General features: G+C 48.7%; 1 protein-coding gene and 3 non-coding genes across 8 annotated transcripts in view; all 4 read left to right on the top strand.

Moving 5' to 3' along the window:
• The window catches only part of basp1 (brain abundant, membrane attached signal protein 1), a 40,537-nt gene extending 33,709 nt beyond the window's left edge, over positions 1–6,828 (top strand). For 3 of the 5 annotated variants that reach the window (XM_086204408.1, XM_086204410.1, XM_086204406.1), the window contains exon 2: positions 2,743–6,828. In XM_086204408.1, coding sequence (XP_086060534.1) covers positions 2,759–3,388 — 630 coding nt within the window. In that variant the 5' untranslated portion in view covers positions 2,743–2,758 and the 3' untranslated portion in view covers positions 3,389–6,828. Of the gene's footprint in view, positions 1–427; positions 584–610; positions 636–2,742 lie in introns of those variants that run through there. The other 2 variants (XM_086204407.1, XM_086204409.1) reach the window with 2 other exon arrangements.
• A 6,530-nt stretch (positions 6,829–13,358) lies between these two features.
• On the top strand, positions 13,359–13,440 carry trnas-cga (transfer RNA serine (anticodon CGA)). Its single transcript has one exon. It is a non-coding gene; the product is annotated as a tRNA-Ser (tRNA).
• Positions 13,441–13,672: 232 nt separating this feature from the next.
• On the top strand, positions 13,673–13,753 carry trnas-uga (transfer RNA serine (anticodon UGA)). The gene has a single exon. It is a non-coding gene; the product is annotated as a tRNA-Ser (tRNA).
• A 385-nt stretch (positions 13,754–14,138) lies between these two features.
• On the top strand, positions 14,139–14,220 carry trnas-cga (transfer RNA serine (anticodon CGA)). The gene has a single exon. It is a non-coding gene; the product is annotated as a tRNA-Ser (tRNA).
• Positions 14,221–15,114: the final 894 nt, after the last annotated feature.

Raw genomic sequence — 15,114 nt, 5'->3', positions numbered from 1 at the left:
TTACCTTTGATTGAATATCTCAGATAGCTTTATTTTACTCACCCGTGGAGGACCCCGATGCCCTCCTGGTTCCACTCAGTACTTCGGTGTAGCAGTGTTGGCTCGTGGCCGACCCGAGCTCGTATTTCCCTCCTCACCGATTCGTCCACACGAAGTCAAGCTGCAAGTTGACGGCTGATGTCAGACTTCCTCCCTGACGGCAGGCGGCAGGTTACACGACTCTTTTGTGTGGGGCAGAGTGTTTTCTCCAGGTTGTCTGGCTGCTCAAACAGTAAAACCACACGTCCAGCGGGGGGGAAGCGGGCCTCGGGTTGAAGACGAGCCATTGTCTGGCCAGATGATTGTGAGTCATTGTACTGGCAGCACAAGCTGGGAGTGTGATGTTGCAGAGAGACCGCCATTGTCAGCCGTATAAAGCCGAGGCAGGAACGGCAGCTCTGGCAGTTACAGCTTCTGGACATTCAGGGGAGTTTTACATCAATAGTGGAGTAATTCAAGGCAGTGGCGTGGCGGCGGCGGTGGAGGGTGATTAGCATTTTGAGTGGATTCAGCAGCGTCTCGTTCCCATTCACGGGGCGAATCTGTGAGTAGCAGCCGTTTGTTTGGGAGGACAAAGGTCACGTCTGCTTGTAGAGGTCTCTTTTTTCTCTTTTTTCTCTTTTTTTTTCACGCTCCAGGTAACAAAAAGCTCACGTCGTTACATCGTGAAAGACGACGGTGATGTCAGTCCATCGGAATCACCAGGTCCATCCCAGCGTAACAGGGGTGTGGGACATTAGTTGCCCTCTGACAGTGGAGTGTGTGGCGCTGAAAGCATCCCGATGCACTTGTGTGCCCGGATGAGCCTCTCAAACACTGTCAGCAGGTTTCACTGCAGTTTCCCGGCTTGATCCCGAGGAGACGCGCTAACAACTCTCACCCAGACCGACTGCTAACGGACGCCAACTTTTCCAGTGTGTTAGACGCGTGTTTAATCCGCCAACCGTCTGCTGAGGAAATATCCAGACGTCAAGTTGGAAAATAGACGGACCGCCTATTTTATGCTGCTGTCATCAAACAACCAACATTTGTCCTTCTCACCGAAGACATTTGCGAAAATGTCGTCAGGCTCTTTAACACGTTTGTCTGCTGATCCTCAGAGAGCGAGGATGCGTCTTAAAAGATTGAGCACAAAAATATCCACACGTCCCACAGCAGAAGCGAATAAAGGTTGAGAACAAAATCTAAGAAGATTTAAGAAAGTAACTATTGACCTGTCAAACGGGGGGGTAAGAGCACAAAACACGACAATCACATAACAAAAGTGACAGCTTCAGGAACAAGTGGGTTCAGATTCAAACCAGGTCCGACTGGGACCAGGTCTGATAATCAGTTATTAAGATGTTGCTTTGGACTCCAGTGAGGAGGAAAACAATTTTGGTTTTTTTTTGTTTTTTTAAATAATAATAATAATAAATTTAAAAAAACAGGCAAATAAATGGACAGAAGAACGAACCCTAGAACTCTGCTCCTTTTCCTTTTAGACAGGTGTTAAACGCTGGTGATGTTTTTCTAAATCATGTGAATCAGCTCTTTATTTCTGTGACTTTTCCAAGTTGGAAAAATAATCCCTCTATTTTTGTTGTTTCCTTTTCTCTTCTGACAGTTTCTTCAGTCGCAGCGCAAATATTTCAAGTAATATAATGTACCCTGCTTTAGTGTTTGCTACTAATAAGCCTGTTTTTATAACCCCCTCCCCCCCCCATAGAGCCAACAGATGGTGATATCCATGAAAATTGCTTCTACTGGGGGAGAGAGCCAGGAGTGTGTGTGTGTGTGCGCTTGCGTGCGCGCGTGCAGACCTACAGTCCGTACTAGTGCATCTTTTAGCATCAACACAGACCTCTTGGAAGCTAAGCTAGGCGAATTATGAGCTTCTTTGCAGATGATTCGCTACTTTGCCTCGGCTTTCCATCTGCCGCTGTTCTTGGACACGTTAGGTGATTCGCCATCTTCTCCTGATGCTGATGTAATTCAGTTCTGGTGGCTTTTGTCTCTCGGTCCGACCCTCCTCGAAACCCCCAGCGCCCCTTCGCGGTCCTCCCATGCTGGGGGAGTGTCTGCTGGCTCATTAACTCCTTCCCCACCACTGATGAGCTTTTATTTCCCCTTGAATATGATGTCATCCATTAATTTATGTCCTTGTTCTACTTCAAGTAACTGTGGATACCTTAAAGTCAGTGTGTGTGTGTGTGTTGGTTTATGTCACGTATTGGTACTTCTGACTTACACACTCCTCTTATCAGGACCTCTGGTCGTCATGGGGACCAAAAACTGAGGTTTTGGTGTGAGTCTGGCTGTACGCTAGTCCTAACAAGAATAGTGGTGTGTGTGTGTGTGTGTGTGTGTGTGTGTGTGTGTGTGTGTGTGTGTGTGTGAGAGAGAGAGTGAATAAATGCTTTAAGCTTGTCAGCTTTATGCGCTGTGTTTACCATCTTTACTTCCACCATGTTTGAAATCTCCAATCGAAAGCTTCACTAGCTGACTCAAACAAAAACTCTTAATTGTTTTCCACCGCGGGTGGGGTGGGGGGGGGCGGGGCGGGGGGCAGAGTTGAGCAGTGAGACTGACAGATCGCTCTCTTCTCTGGATTATTTTCGTAGCTTCTGCACCTTTTCACCTACGAGCTTTTGTTCCCCAATGATTCGTTTACTATTGGTTTCTTCAGCGTTGATGCTGATTTCATTTTCTCGTCTGTTTCAGAGGCCAGAGATCTAAAATGGGAGGCAAGCTCAGCAAAAAGAAGAAGGGATACAACGTAAATGATGACAAGGCCAAAGACAAGGATGCCAAAGCAGAAGGGGCCTCTCCCGAGGAGAACGAAGCAGTGAAAGACAACAAAGATGAGGCCCCGGCTGCCACTGATGCTAAAGAGGTAGCGAATGACACGGCAGCCAAGGAGGCGCCGGCAGCCGACGCTGCAGCGCCCAAAGTGGAGGAGAAGAATGCAGCTCCTGCAGCAAAGGAGCCTGAGAAACCTGCCGCCAATGCCGAGCCAAAAACAGAGGCACCCAAGAGCGCCGAGCCCGCCAAGGTGGAGGAGAAACCAGCTGCCCCCGCCCCCACTAAGGAGTCGGCCCCCGCTGCCAAGGAGCCAGAGGCAAAGGCCGCAGTGGCCGAGAGCAAGGATGAGGCCGACGCCAAAAAGACTGAGGCCCCTGCGGCACCAGCAGCTAAAGCTGAGGCAGCCCCCGCTGCTTCCCCTGACCCCAAGCCCACAGAGGCGCCTGCGCCGGCGAAGGAGGCCGCCGCGGCCCCTAGTTCAACACCAGCCGCCGAACCTCCCGCCAAGGAGGCAAACGCCACAGAGGCACCAAGCAAGGATCAAACCGTAGCAGTTCAAGATTAATGGACAGCTTCTTTTCGGAAATGAATAAAACAAAGTACCTAACTCAACGACGATGAAGATTTAAAGAAGTGAAAATTAACTAGCCCACCCATATTATGAAAATAACAATAATAATAATAATTGTAATGCTGATGACGATTTGTTGATCAAGGAGGACTGGAGCGACCACCTGGAGGCGTTTCCCACCGCTGCAGATGATTATTGCTATTATTATTGTTATGTTTTATTCTATTTTTTTCTGCTGTAGTATTTGAACTTTGATACGAGTCTGTGTCGACCATACGCCTCGCCATTCCATGCCCCCTCATCCCCCTCCCTCCCTCACACCGTCAAGAGTTCTGGTCGGACTCCCATCTCAGCCTGCCGACAGCCTCATACACTCACCTGGACCCTCTGCTGACTCGGGGAAAGGGGACTGATGGGGGGCGGGTTTAGAAACCAGCCGGGCAGCTCTTGAATCTGTCCGTTCTTCAGCTCTCCTCACTCCACTTATCCTCCTCGTCAGAGTGTCGTGTTCTCGGCGTTGGTCGGATACCTGCAGTTTTTTGCTTCGGTGACGTTGTGGTTCGCTTTTTGGTATATGCCCCCCCCCCCCCCCCTCACAAATTCCCCCCCCCCCCCCCAAAAAAAAAACATAACCTAGAAAATCTGCTAAAGGAACCAGAATTTTCAGGCTTTCTGAGATATTTTGGAGGTTCTAAAAGACTGGCACTGCAGAACACAAAACACGCTTAGATGCATTAAAACAGTGGTAGGAATTTTTCTGATGAACTTAGATTTTTTACTGAAACCCTTAGGCATCTTGTAAGTGAACTAAGTGGTTTTTTTAAACATTTGTAATACACTTCTAAAATCTGCAACGCCTCGCTGAACAGATCTCTGCAGTGTTCGAAGAAGGTCCGTCGGAAATCTCTGATCCTTCGCACAAATCTGATGACAAATTATAGACTTTTTTTTTCTTTCTGCTGATCTGGGTGACATTGACATCACGACCATGTCCCGGAGATGTTTAACTTGCTTACGATTCCGAGTCGCTGACGGTTCCGAAAATAAGACGGCTCCCAAAAGGGTTGGCGGCAGTTCTTCATCATCTCTTTCCCACGATGCCAGAAAACAAAGATATCAGTATCGAGCGAAATCTACTCGACATGAATATATTTGAAACAAATTGTACACGCTAACTTCCTGTTTCCAACATAGCCCCGCCCCCGGAGAATCTGCCGCATTCCTGCTGTCAGAATACAGCAAACGGACAAACGACCTCATCGCTCATGTAAAAGACATGAAGCTGAAGAGTGAGTTTGTCAGCTGACCTTACGTTAGCCAGAAGGCCAACGTAAGGTCAGCTACGTGAAAATTAGCTACACAAAGAACAACACCAAAGTCTTTCACCAGGAGGCTTCCTGAAGCTATGGGACTCTCAAAAACCGTCGTTCCGGTTCGTCTCATGAATGCAGTTCCATCGTTAAGGGTTCCCGCTCAGCAGAAAAAAGGCCAAACTTGAGTCCACGATTCCAAGAGAACCACTCTGCTGCAGCCCGTAGAGACGCTGGTGAAGCATCGATCGGCCCGGGACGTGAGCAGGTGTAAACGGCTCAGGCGGCGTGACTTGGCGATCTCCCCTCTGATCCCGCAGCAGCCCACTCTGCCCACCTTTATCATTATGGGATGGAAGAGCACATGAAAGGGAGCTTCTGACTGTGGTCATTTCACCCCTCACGCATTTCCCCTTCAGTCATTTATATATTCCATGTTCTAGCATATATGCAGCAGCGGGTGACGGCGCTCCTGCAGCGCTGACTCCATCCAAACTAGCAAAACTAATCAGGACAAAATCTCCCCGTGTATGAACGCCAGTGAAAGGAAGGAAGGAAAGTACAGGGTGAGGAAGAGGTTTGGCTTCACAGGATCGCGTCTGAAATATTTGGTCATTTTTCCAGCGCAGCAGCAACAGGTAGCAAAGTTTGGTCAGTTGCTCAGCAAAGCGGCGAGAGTGAAGTCGTGGTTGCCTTGGTGTCAAGTTACATCCACAAACCCCTCCGTCGATGAATTCTCACCTGCTGTCGTAACGTTTACGACACGTATGTGAGTCAGTCGGGCTGAAACGGCTGGAGACGACATCGTCGGTTCTGATGAGGTCGGATGGGTTCGTGTCGGCAGCGGACGTGAGTTTAATGTCGGAAAAACATTGAACTACGACATCGGACAGGATTGATGTTCAAATTCAGTTGTTTTGTTTTGTTTTTTTTAAACACAACAAATATCGAAAACTAAGATTTTAACGTCGTGCGGACGCAGCAGATGTCGGTATTTTCTGCCCCTACGTCAAGATGACGTAAGCAAACAGGTTTTAGTCCGTAAACATCACAACGGCTAAATGATGACGTCGGCATTTAACTTTGAAGGGTCGGACGTCCAAACGCGACTCCCTGCGTCTCAAACCTGCTTTCACGTGTGACGCTAGAAAGAGAAGGAAAGAAGAATCAGCAAGAGCTGAGTTAGTGTTTGTGAAGAAGACGCTTCGTATCCGTCCCGCTTTTGCAGGAAGTTGGCTTTTTTTTTTTTCTTCATACGAAAACCGTCAGTGTGGACGGCGAGGTGCTCTGGCTTCGTTAAGAAGACGACCACCTAAAACCAGCAGAATAGGATCGCAAAAAATACGTAGCTCAACCCGATATCAGCGTCGAAAGAAGTCGGCGAAGGAGGGAAAACAGACCTACGGGTAAGAGTCAAAGTAACGCTTGAAGACGAGCGGGAAGAAGGACGGGAAGAATAGAGGTTAAGAAAGCGAAGGATGGGGGGTGGAGTGAGAAACAAAAATAAGCGATGATGAACGAATCCACAGATGAGCCACTGACTTCACACGTTTCCCTCTGGAGATGTCGTCGAAAAACAATTTGTATTTCACAAAATGGAAGCAGCCGAGTGAGGAAGCAGCACATCAAAGTGCTACTTGACTTCAGTCCTGGAGTTAAAGCACTTCCCGCCTTTGCATATATGCAGGATTATGTGAATATATTTATCCCTCTCAGCCATCCATTTTAATGACGCACAACGGTTTCCTCCCGGCACTCGTCAAACTGTAGCAGAAACTGGAGGAGCGTTGTGCCTCGTTCGGTTTCTTTCTCCTTTCTTTTCTTCCTCTCTTGACTCAGTAACTTGCATGTCCGTGGTTGGGTGAACCTGTAGTCCCGTCTTTTTGGTCAAGTGGAAATTAAAAAAAAAAAAAAAAAAAAAAGAGAAAAAAAATTAATAATTTCTCAAGTCTGCATCCATGGCAACTACAGTTGATATTTTCATTCCATGTCTCACCACTGCTTCTCTCCACATCACGCATCCATCCGAACAAAAAGATGATATGGAAATTGATGCATTCAAAATTATATGTACTTGTATAAATGGTGCAACAGTAATAAAATGAAAGAAATTGACTGAAACTTGAGGATCTCATGCAAGTCACGTTTTTTTTTTTTTTCTCCTTTCCACGCACTCACTTTATTATGGAGGCGACATCGAGGTTCTTAAGAGTCCCGAGGAGGAACCGGTGAGGGGGAATCAGACCAGCTGGTGGCTCCGCTGCCTCCATTTGACTTTTGTTGCTTTTACTGAAAGATTCTCTTCGGTGAAATATTTAGAACTGTTTAACTTTACGTGACACCTCAGAGGCAGCAAACGCTTCTTAATTAGCTCCCCTGTAGCCCGTTAGCTGTGCATTAGCGCCCAACACCTGCAGCAATCGTTCAATTTCTATCGTTCTCCGGGAAAATGGTCAGCTGAAGTCAAAGTGGGCCGTTTCAGTTGGCCTGAAGACGTTTCGCTGCTCGTCCTAAAGGCTTCTTCAGCACCAAAGAGGAAGCAGAACCAGGAAAGGCTGAGAACCGTCACCTACAAGGAACCGTATCCAGGTGCTGCAGTGACACATCATCTTCTAAACACTTGAGAACCACAAAAGATGAACATTTTAATGAGTTTTTCAATGAAAATGAGAGTAATGACTTAAAAAAAAAAGTCTCCCTCTAGTTTATTATCACTTTTAGAATTCTTCTCAGGCCTGGTTCAGATGGGATCGGATCAGTCACAGAATCAGGTCTCCTCTGTCATGACTACACCCCCGGAACTGGTGACTACAGCGGGAAGGCAGGAGGCGCTCTGGCCCGCCAGTATTTCATCCATAAATCTGCAGTTAGCCATCGACAGCGGTAATAAAGGATATCTTTTTCTCCTCCTCCCTCTCTCATGGGGGCGGAGGTGCGCTATACATCACCCACCTAATCTCAGTGCTCTGATTTACACCTGTTCACGCGCCGTTCCTCACCTGCTAACATCCCCGCGCCTCCACCCCCGACACAACCATCTGAAGCAGGGCTCAGTCTGGCAGGTAAATGGAGTCACTGGAGTAACACTGGGAAAATCTTTACATGCCTCACGTGTCAAATCATGATGGGCACACGGCTAATGTAGCGTAGCATCTGTGCTAATGTGGCTAACTGTCACTGCGCTGGTGTGGACGGACATTGCCTTTGTTCTCCTGATATTGTAACAATAATCTCCTTGTTTCTTCCTCCTAGAACTTTTTCCTTTCAAGCAATTCTCTTCATTTAATTTAAAAATACTCCTTCCAAAACTAATGTTGCAATGTGATCATGTCCTACATGAATGTTCTCCATCTTGTGTAACAAAAAGAACATCCTTGATGTTCTAAAAAAGGATCTGGATGTTTGTCATCTTTAGAGAACCCTTGGAAAGCAGAGCGCCCCCTTCCAGATGGCGCAACCACGAGCGAGTGTTAGAACTGTCGGCGCCACAGGCAAAAGAAGTCTGCGTTCTCCTTGTTTCTTTTGATCAGAGGTGGTCAGTGAAACTTGTTGCACTACAGACCCGAACGGCAGGAGTCCTGTTCCCCTCCACTTGGGAAGCACCCCGACCTCCACGTTTTAGTTGATGGCTGGGAAAACAAGCAGCGGCGCATCAGTAACGGTGAAGCACTCAGACGCAGAAGCTTTGACCTTTACTAGGTGAAACGAATCAGGAGCCTCACACACACACACACACACACACACACACACACACACACACACACACACACACACACACACTAGGCTGCAGCAGAGGCAGAACAATGCGGAAAATAAACTTCCATTACAACCCTGGAGGGAGCAGAGAGAGAGAGAGTGGTGCATTATATCACAAGAAGTTACTGGTTCCCTCAAGTCAACTGATTGGTAAGAAGGGCGAGTACATGGTTCTAGGTTCTGGTTTCCTTTGAGGACTTGGAGAGGAACTCAGTGACTCGGTGTCGTTAAGCCCTGACTGCAGGTTCGTCGCCAGCCTCCATGCCCGACCACACCCGGGGGACCCAGTGTGTCAGCTCGGAGGCTGTCAGGGGCCATCAGTGTGGACGTTCGTCTCCAAACATTCATGCCACGGTTATCAGATAAACCTCAGGTGTGTGTGTGTGTGTGTGTGTGTGTGTGTGTGTGTGTGTGTGTGTGTGTGTGAGAGACAGAGAGAGAGAGAGACAGAGAGGAGCGAGCTCTGAACACTGATGTATTCCAGGTTCTGGGGTGGTGACTAAAGCTGAAGTTTAAGAACCATTTTGGAATATTTTCCTGAGCTGGGGAAAACTAGGCGGATCAAGAGAGGAAAGAAAAATAACTCATTTATTTTGGTGCGTTTCTATCAGGACAGTATTGTCATGACATCATCATCCAAACTCAAGATTTACAACTCTTAAACCTTATTTCATATTTGATTTACTGTTGACTAGTAACCAGGAGCTCAAACCAAAGGACGACGGAATCCGCTTTTTCTATCATAGCTAAAAAAAGAACGTGGCGGCACCTGACGTCTAACGATCATCCTTGAGAGTCGGTTTGTCCATCAGCAGCGAATGAGGGGGGAAGCCAGCGTCCTCAGGCGCGTCTCTGAGCCGGCGAAGCGTGACGGCATCCTTGAAATATTCAGAGTTTCCCATGATCTCCCTCATGTTTCCCCGCTCTTCCTTGTTCTTGCGTAATCTTACATAATGTGCTGAATATTTAAAGCAGTTGGCACTGACGAGCCTGTTTCCCAGTGAAAGAATGAGGACGAGAGTTGGATGAACTGGAGAGGAAACGAGCGCAGACGCAGGCACGCGAGCGGAGACGTCTGTTGGACATAATTGTGGGACGTGTCGCGTGTCTGTGAGGAGACACCAGGACTCTGGAGCCTACCTGCTGGTGGGAGAGTTTCCTGTTGGGAGCAGCTGTGAACACCAACCTCCTCCCGCCTCCTACGCTCCTTCAATCACGTGTGCTTGTCTGGTGATGCAAATCATTTCATTGGTTTGTACCCATTTTAGCTTGTTTCCTACATTTCCCAGAGGCCCCTTTGACAGGTGTGCTATTGGCTGAAGATGCAAAGATAGAACGGGAACCCCTGAACACAAGATTAGTTTCTTAGCAGATCAGATCCACCAGTGAACACCAGACTGGTGGATGTTGACGTGGTGGAGAGTCTTAAGAACCTGGGTCGCTATCAAGAGTCTGAAGGAGCCTAGAGAGGTCATGGAGGTCATTAAAGGTCATCAGGGGGAAACACAAGAAGCCTGAAGCTTAGTGGTGGTGACCTGGAAGTCATGTGACCCTGGTGTAGCTCCTTCATAGACTAACGTTAGCTTAGCACTGCTAACCATTGCATTCAGGCTTCCAGCATCATCAGAGGGGTTCACTAGTGAAGATGATCCTGAGGAACTGAACCTGGAAGATCAACTGTTGTTCACCAGAGCTGATTTACTGATTCAGTCACCCACAGTCACATGGAGCGATCCCATTGGCTGCTGGGGGAGGAACCAGGAGATGACCACTTCCTGTTGGTGGAGGAACCAGGAGATGACCACTTCCTCTTGAGGAAACAATTTCCTGTTGGACTACAAACACACCTCATTCTTGACACGCTAACTACCTGTCATACCTCCTCCTAGCAAGGAAACGTCCCCGCTGGCGTAAACAAACGTGTTCAGATCCTTTCACTCTTTTTTTTGTTTTTTTTTAAGCAAACATCCGACTGTCCCGTTGTTGCGTTGTTGATGGATGAAGTCAAGATTTAGAACGGCGAGGTGGTTTGTGCAGCTTTTGCAGGACTAAAGTGAGCATTGATCGTCAGCTTGTGTAAAAATCAGGTCCTGTCTCAGTGGGCGGGGTCAAGTCTGCAGGTGAGATCAGCACAACAGTCGTCAGCCTGGAGCAGGCGACTGGAGAGGCGTGTCTTCGGTCAGACCAGGGAATATCGTAGGTACCTGCAGATAAGTGTTGTACTTATTAAATGGAGACGTCTAGAAAGGTTTGGGAGGAATCCATCGCGATGTCAATCACTGACGACGCTCCAAAGCTTCTCCAACGAAGGAACTGCCGCCGCGTCTCCTCAGACTCACAGCGGGACGCCTGAAACCAGTCCCATAACCTCCATCGTTGCTCCTCTGATGTTGGACACGTCAGAACCCCGCTGAGGAATCAGTCAAAGCTCCTGGAGAACCTGAGCGTCGGCCCACCGCCCCGCTGAGCCGCCTCATTGGCCCCAGAGCTTCCTGCATCACCGCGATTGGCTGTGTGGGCGGCCACCGTGCCGACTTTCGCCTAGCAACAGGCACAAGTGCAGTCACTGCGCCCCCCCCCCCCACTCCCACCCTTCTCACCCCCCTCCCCCCCACCTCCGTGAGGGGGAGCAGCTGATAGATGGAGCGTGTGGAGGAAAGAGGCAGGAATATAGGCTGGCATATGTACATGAACACACACATATATAAACACACACACACACACACACACACATACAGTAAGTACATCTTGTTCTGTCTCATTTAACCCTTACATAACCAGGCAAACGCCTCAGCCTGGAGGAGCAGAGGCTCGTTAGCAACGCCATCCTCATCTCCTTCCTCCACCTTTGCGTCCTTCCTCCAACCTTGTCTCTTCGTCTCCTTCCTCCATCCCCATCTCTGTCCTCCAATCTCACCTCCCCTTCTCCTTCCTCCATGCTTGTCCACTTCCTCCACCCCCATCTCCTACCTCCTCCCTCGCCCTCCATGTCTCCTCCCTCCACTCTCATCTCCTCATGTCTTTCCTCCACCCTCGTCTCCTTCCTCTACACTCATCTCCTACCTCCACCGTTGCCTCCCTGTCTCCTTCCTCCACCCTCATCTCCTCATTTACTTCCTCCACCATCGCCTCCTCGTCTCCTACCTCCACCCATGTCTTCTTCCTTTACACCCATTTCCTACCTCCACCTTCACCTCCTTCCTCCATCCTTGTCTCCTTCCTCCACTCTCTTCTCTTCGCTTGGACCTCCACCTTTGGCTGGACATAAAAACATACAGTTTAATGGTTCTGTTCTCCTGGTTCTCACCCATAACACATCTAGAACCCTAAAGCGGAACAATCTGCCATCATTTAGTCTCCAGCTGGTCCAACAATTGCTTATGCAGCTCATCGTTCTGTGGTCCGGACCGATCGGACTCAGGAAGGTTCTTTCTCTCTGTCCTCCGGCTCGCTTTTAAACCGCCTCGCCATCCTGCTCAGGGGGGTGCGTGTGTGTGTGTGTGTGTGTGTGGGGGGTGTCTAAGCATCTGTCAGGCGTGCGTGGGAAGCAAAGGGAACGCAGCTTTGTGATTGTTGTAATTTTCATCTCAGGGCTGCCGACCCTGCCTCCATACCCCCCACCCCCACCCCCCCACCTGCTGGCTGTGGCTTTTATTGGCTCGCCAAATTGTCATGGCCGCAACACACTTGGCAGTATCCTGCCCCACCACCACCACCACCACCACCACCACCACCAACCCCCCCAAACCAGCAATGAGGTTCTGCTTAGTGAGTCTGTGTGTGTGTGTGTGTGTAGGTTTACATGCTAAATGTGTGATGTTGACTCGCTGAAACTGAAAACTAGCGCATAATTAATTGTTGATTCACTGACAGAAGTGTAGTGAATTTTTTAAAATGTGAATGTGCGAATTTTTGAGCTGAAAAAAAAAAAAGAAACAATGGAAACTGCGTTGATGGGAGTAATTTGAAAGCTCTCCTCCTGAGAAAAACCTGATCTCAGTCCGAGAGGAAGCACCTAGCAGGCAAATAATAACTATCATGGGTAAAAAATTGGTATTTATAATAAACTGAACCACATTTCAGGTTCGATGAAGGAAGTGAAGATTACATTTCTGACAGTTTCACGCGAGTGCACAACAACAGAGGAAGAAGAGGAAACTGTCGCGTTCAAGTGATTCATGCTCAAATACCATGCAGGCGCCGTTTGTGTGTTTCTGCCCCGCGCAGTAGTCCTGCTGACAACTCCATTTTAGGAGAGAGAGTCTGAGAGATTGTTCATTTTTGTCTCGTTCACCTCAACAAGCTCCAATTTGTCTCCCACTTAGAGACCAATCAACTCTGTCAGCCCTTCGGCCAGAGAACTGCGGACAGATTAGATGAGAAAATGGAGAACTCGGCGGTGTGTGAGGCCCTCGGCTGGATGTTCGGTAGCGCTGAAGCACACAAAGCCTCAAATACATTGAAAACAAGCTAACGGGCTACGAGTGAGCTAATAGGGTACTGCTATGTGTTAGGTGCTACGTTTGTGTTCCTCCCGTCAACACGGATGTGGCCTCTGGGCTCATAGGTCAGATTCCTGATCTGTGTGTGTTGAAATGAGTCTCTACTCTCAACTAAATGACGTACGAACGCTTCAGATGCAGCTGTTCTGACTTGCTAGCCAGAGATCATTGAGCGGTTGAGGTGTTGGACTTAAAATTGAAAGGGCTTTTTCCTGCGCAGAGTTCAAACCCTGCTCACCGCGCGTTGGTGACAGAGGGAGGAACTCAGGTGTTCTCTCCCTGTAGGTTGAAACAACTTCCATGGAGTTGAATCTAGTTTTACTGTGACGGTTCCTCTTCGAAGCTGTGACTTGGTCTTGTGTGAAAAGTCTGCAAGTCTTTGCACTGTTTCGTGTCGCTGTGATGGCCGAGAGGTTAAGGCGTTGGACTCGAAATCCAATGGGGTTTCCCCGCGCAGGTTCGAGCCCTGCTCACAGCGCTGGATAACAGATTAATTATATTGGTCAGTGTGCGAAATACAGAGTATTTGAATCTTATGAAGGCGCTGCCAGAGCACAGTTAATGACCCTCGACTCAGTTCGCTCATACGCTCTGTTTTCTCTCGTACGGCTCCACAGAAATTGCAGGTAAGTTCAAGAATCAACGCCTTTCGCAATATCAAAACTTATTTAGTGCTGTGTGAGTCATGCTGGGCGGGTGCTTTTGTCACAGCTGTGATGGCCGAGAGGTTAAGGCGTTGGACTTGAAAACCAATGGGGTTTCCCGCGCAGGTTCGAATCCTGCTCACAGCGAGGGGTGTGTCTGTCAGGAGGCGCTGCATGAGGTGTCTGCAGCTGTTTTTGGGATCAGGAGTGGAGACGCCCGCCACTCACCTCTGGGTTCCTGATTGGAGCCAAGCCCAAAAATACCCACATCTACTGCAGGGTCACATGACCTGTATGTGCTATCTTGCGTAAGTTTGAAACCTTCCCAGAGAGCAGAGGTGCTCCTTTGGAAGCGTCTGGAGACCGTTTCAGACTCGGACTGCTCCCACTTTGTTGGGTAATCAGAGGAAACGCAATAATCAACACCAGTATTCACCACATCTAACTCATCAACGCAGCCAGAATTTCTTTTTCTGCGCGTCTTGCAGAGGGTCTTGTCACAGCTGTGACTCTGTTTGCACTGTTTCGTGTCGCTGTGATGGCCGAGAGGTTAAGGCGTTGGACTCGAAATCCAATGGGGTTTCCCCGCGCAGGTTCGAACCCTGCTCACAGCGCGCAGCTTTGTCCGTGTCGATGTCTCAGGTCAAGTTCTTGCAGCTGTCGCAAGTAAGAACATGTAAAGCGCCACTTTTAAATTCCTCTTTCAGTCACTGGAACTTAGGATTTGAAACCTTTGCAGTTATCAGAATTATGGAGCTTCAGGGAAGACACCAACCCTCTGACAGCGAGCACTGAAAATGCTGCATGTAACCACAAAGGTCATCATCCATAGTCGTCTCCCTATATTGTAAAATAAATCTTTGCAAATCTATTGCAAAAAAGGCTGAGCGGTGTGAGCTAGTTGGGAAAAGCTGGAGGGTTTCAGCTTTCTGTCGTTACTTCCAGAGCTACACCAGAAAAAAATAACACCACAGAAGAAGACAAATTCTGAGACGTTGTGTGTTTGGGGGCAGACTTGTCATATTCTGTTAGTGTGTGTGAGATCGTGGCTGTGTGTGTGTGTGTGTGTGTGTGTGTGTGTAGGGGTTGATGTTTGAGACAGTTCCGGGGACGCAATTGTGCCCCGACAAGCCTAACACCCTCATCCCACCACGGCCCCCTCCTCCAGCCCGTCTAGCAGCTTGTCCTTCCCCAGGGCCGAGTGTCTGCCATGTCAGTCCTATTCTGGCTGGATCATCTCTCTCTCTCTCTCTCTCTCGCCCTCGCTCTCTCTCACACACACACACACACACACAAAGAAGAGTTACAAACCAGAGGAACAAACAACATGAAGTGTTTAAGTGGGGTTCGGGTCACCACGAGCCGCCAGACAAGCTTCAGTAGCATCGATTCTTCACATCTCTGCACTCGGCGCTTACACACCTACATTTAGCGTCTTCATAACGGTGGAGGTTTCTGTCGTTGGTCCAGAACCCCCCCAGGGTCTCTCTTCTTTCCCCTTTTATGAT

Source organism: Aulostomus chinensis, chromosome 5 (genome assembly GCF_037954235.1).
Source record: "Aulostomus chinensis isolate RoL2024-O1b breed Wild chromosome 5, RoL_Achi_v1.0, whole genome shotgun sequence".
NCBI lineage: Eukaryota > Metazoa > Chordata > Actinopteri > Syngnathiformes > Aulostomidae > Aulostomus > Aulostomus chinensis.
Note: the sequence above shows the minus strand (reverse complement) of the source record. Positions and strands in the feature narration are given on the sequence as shown.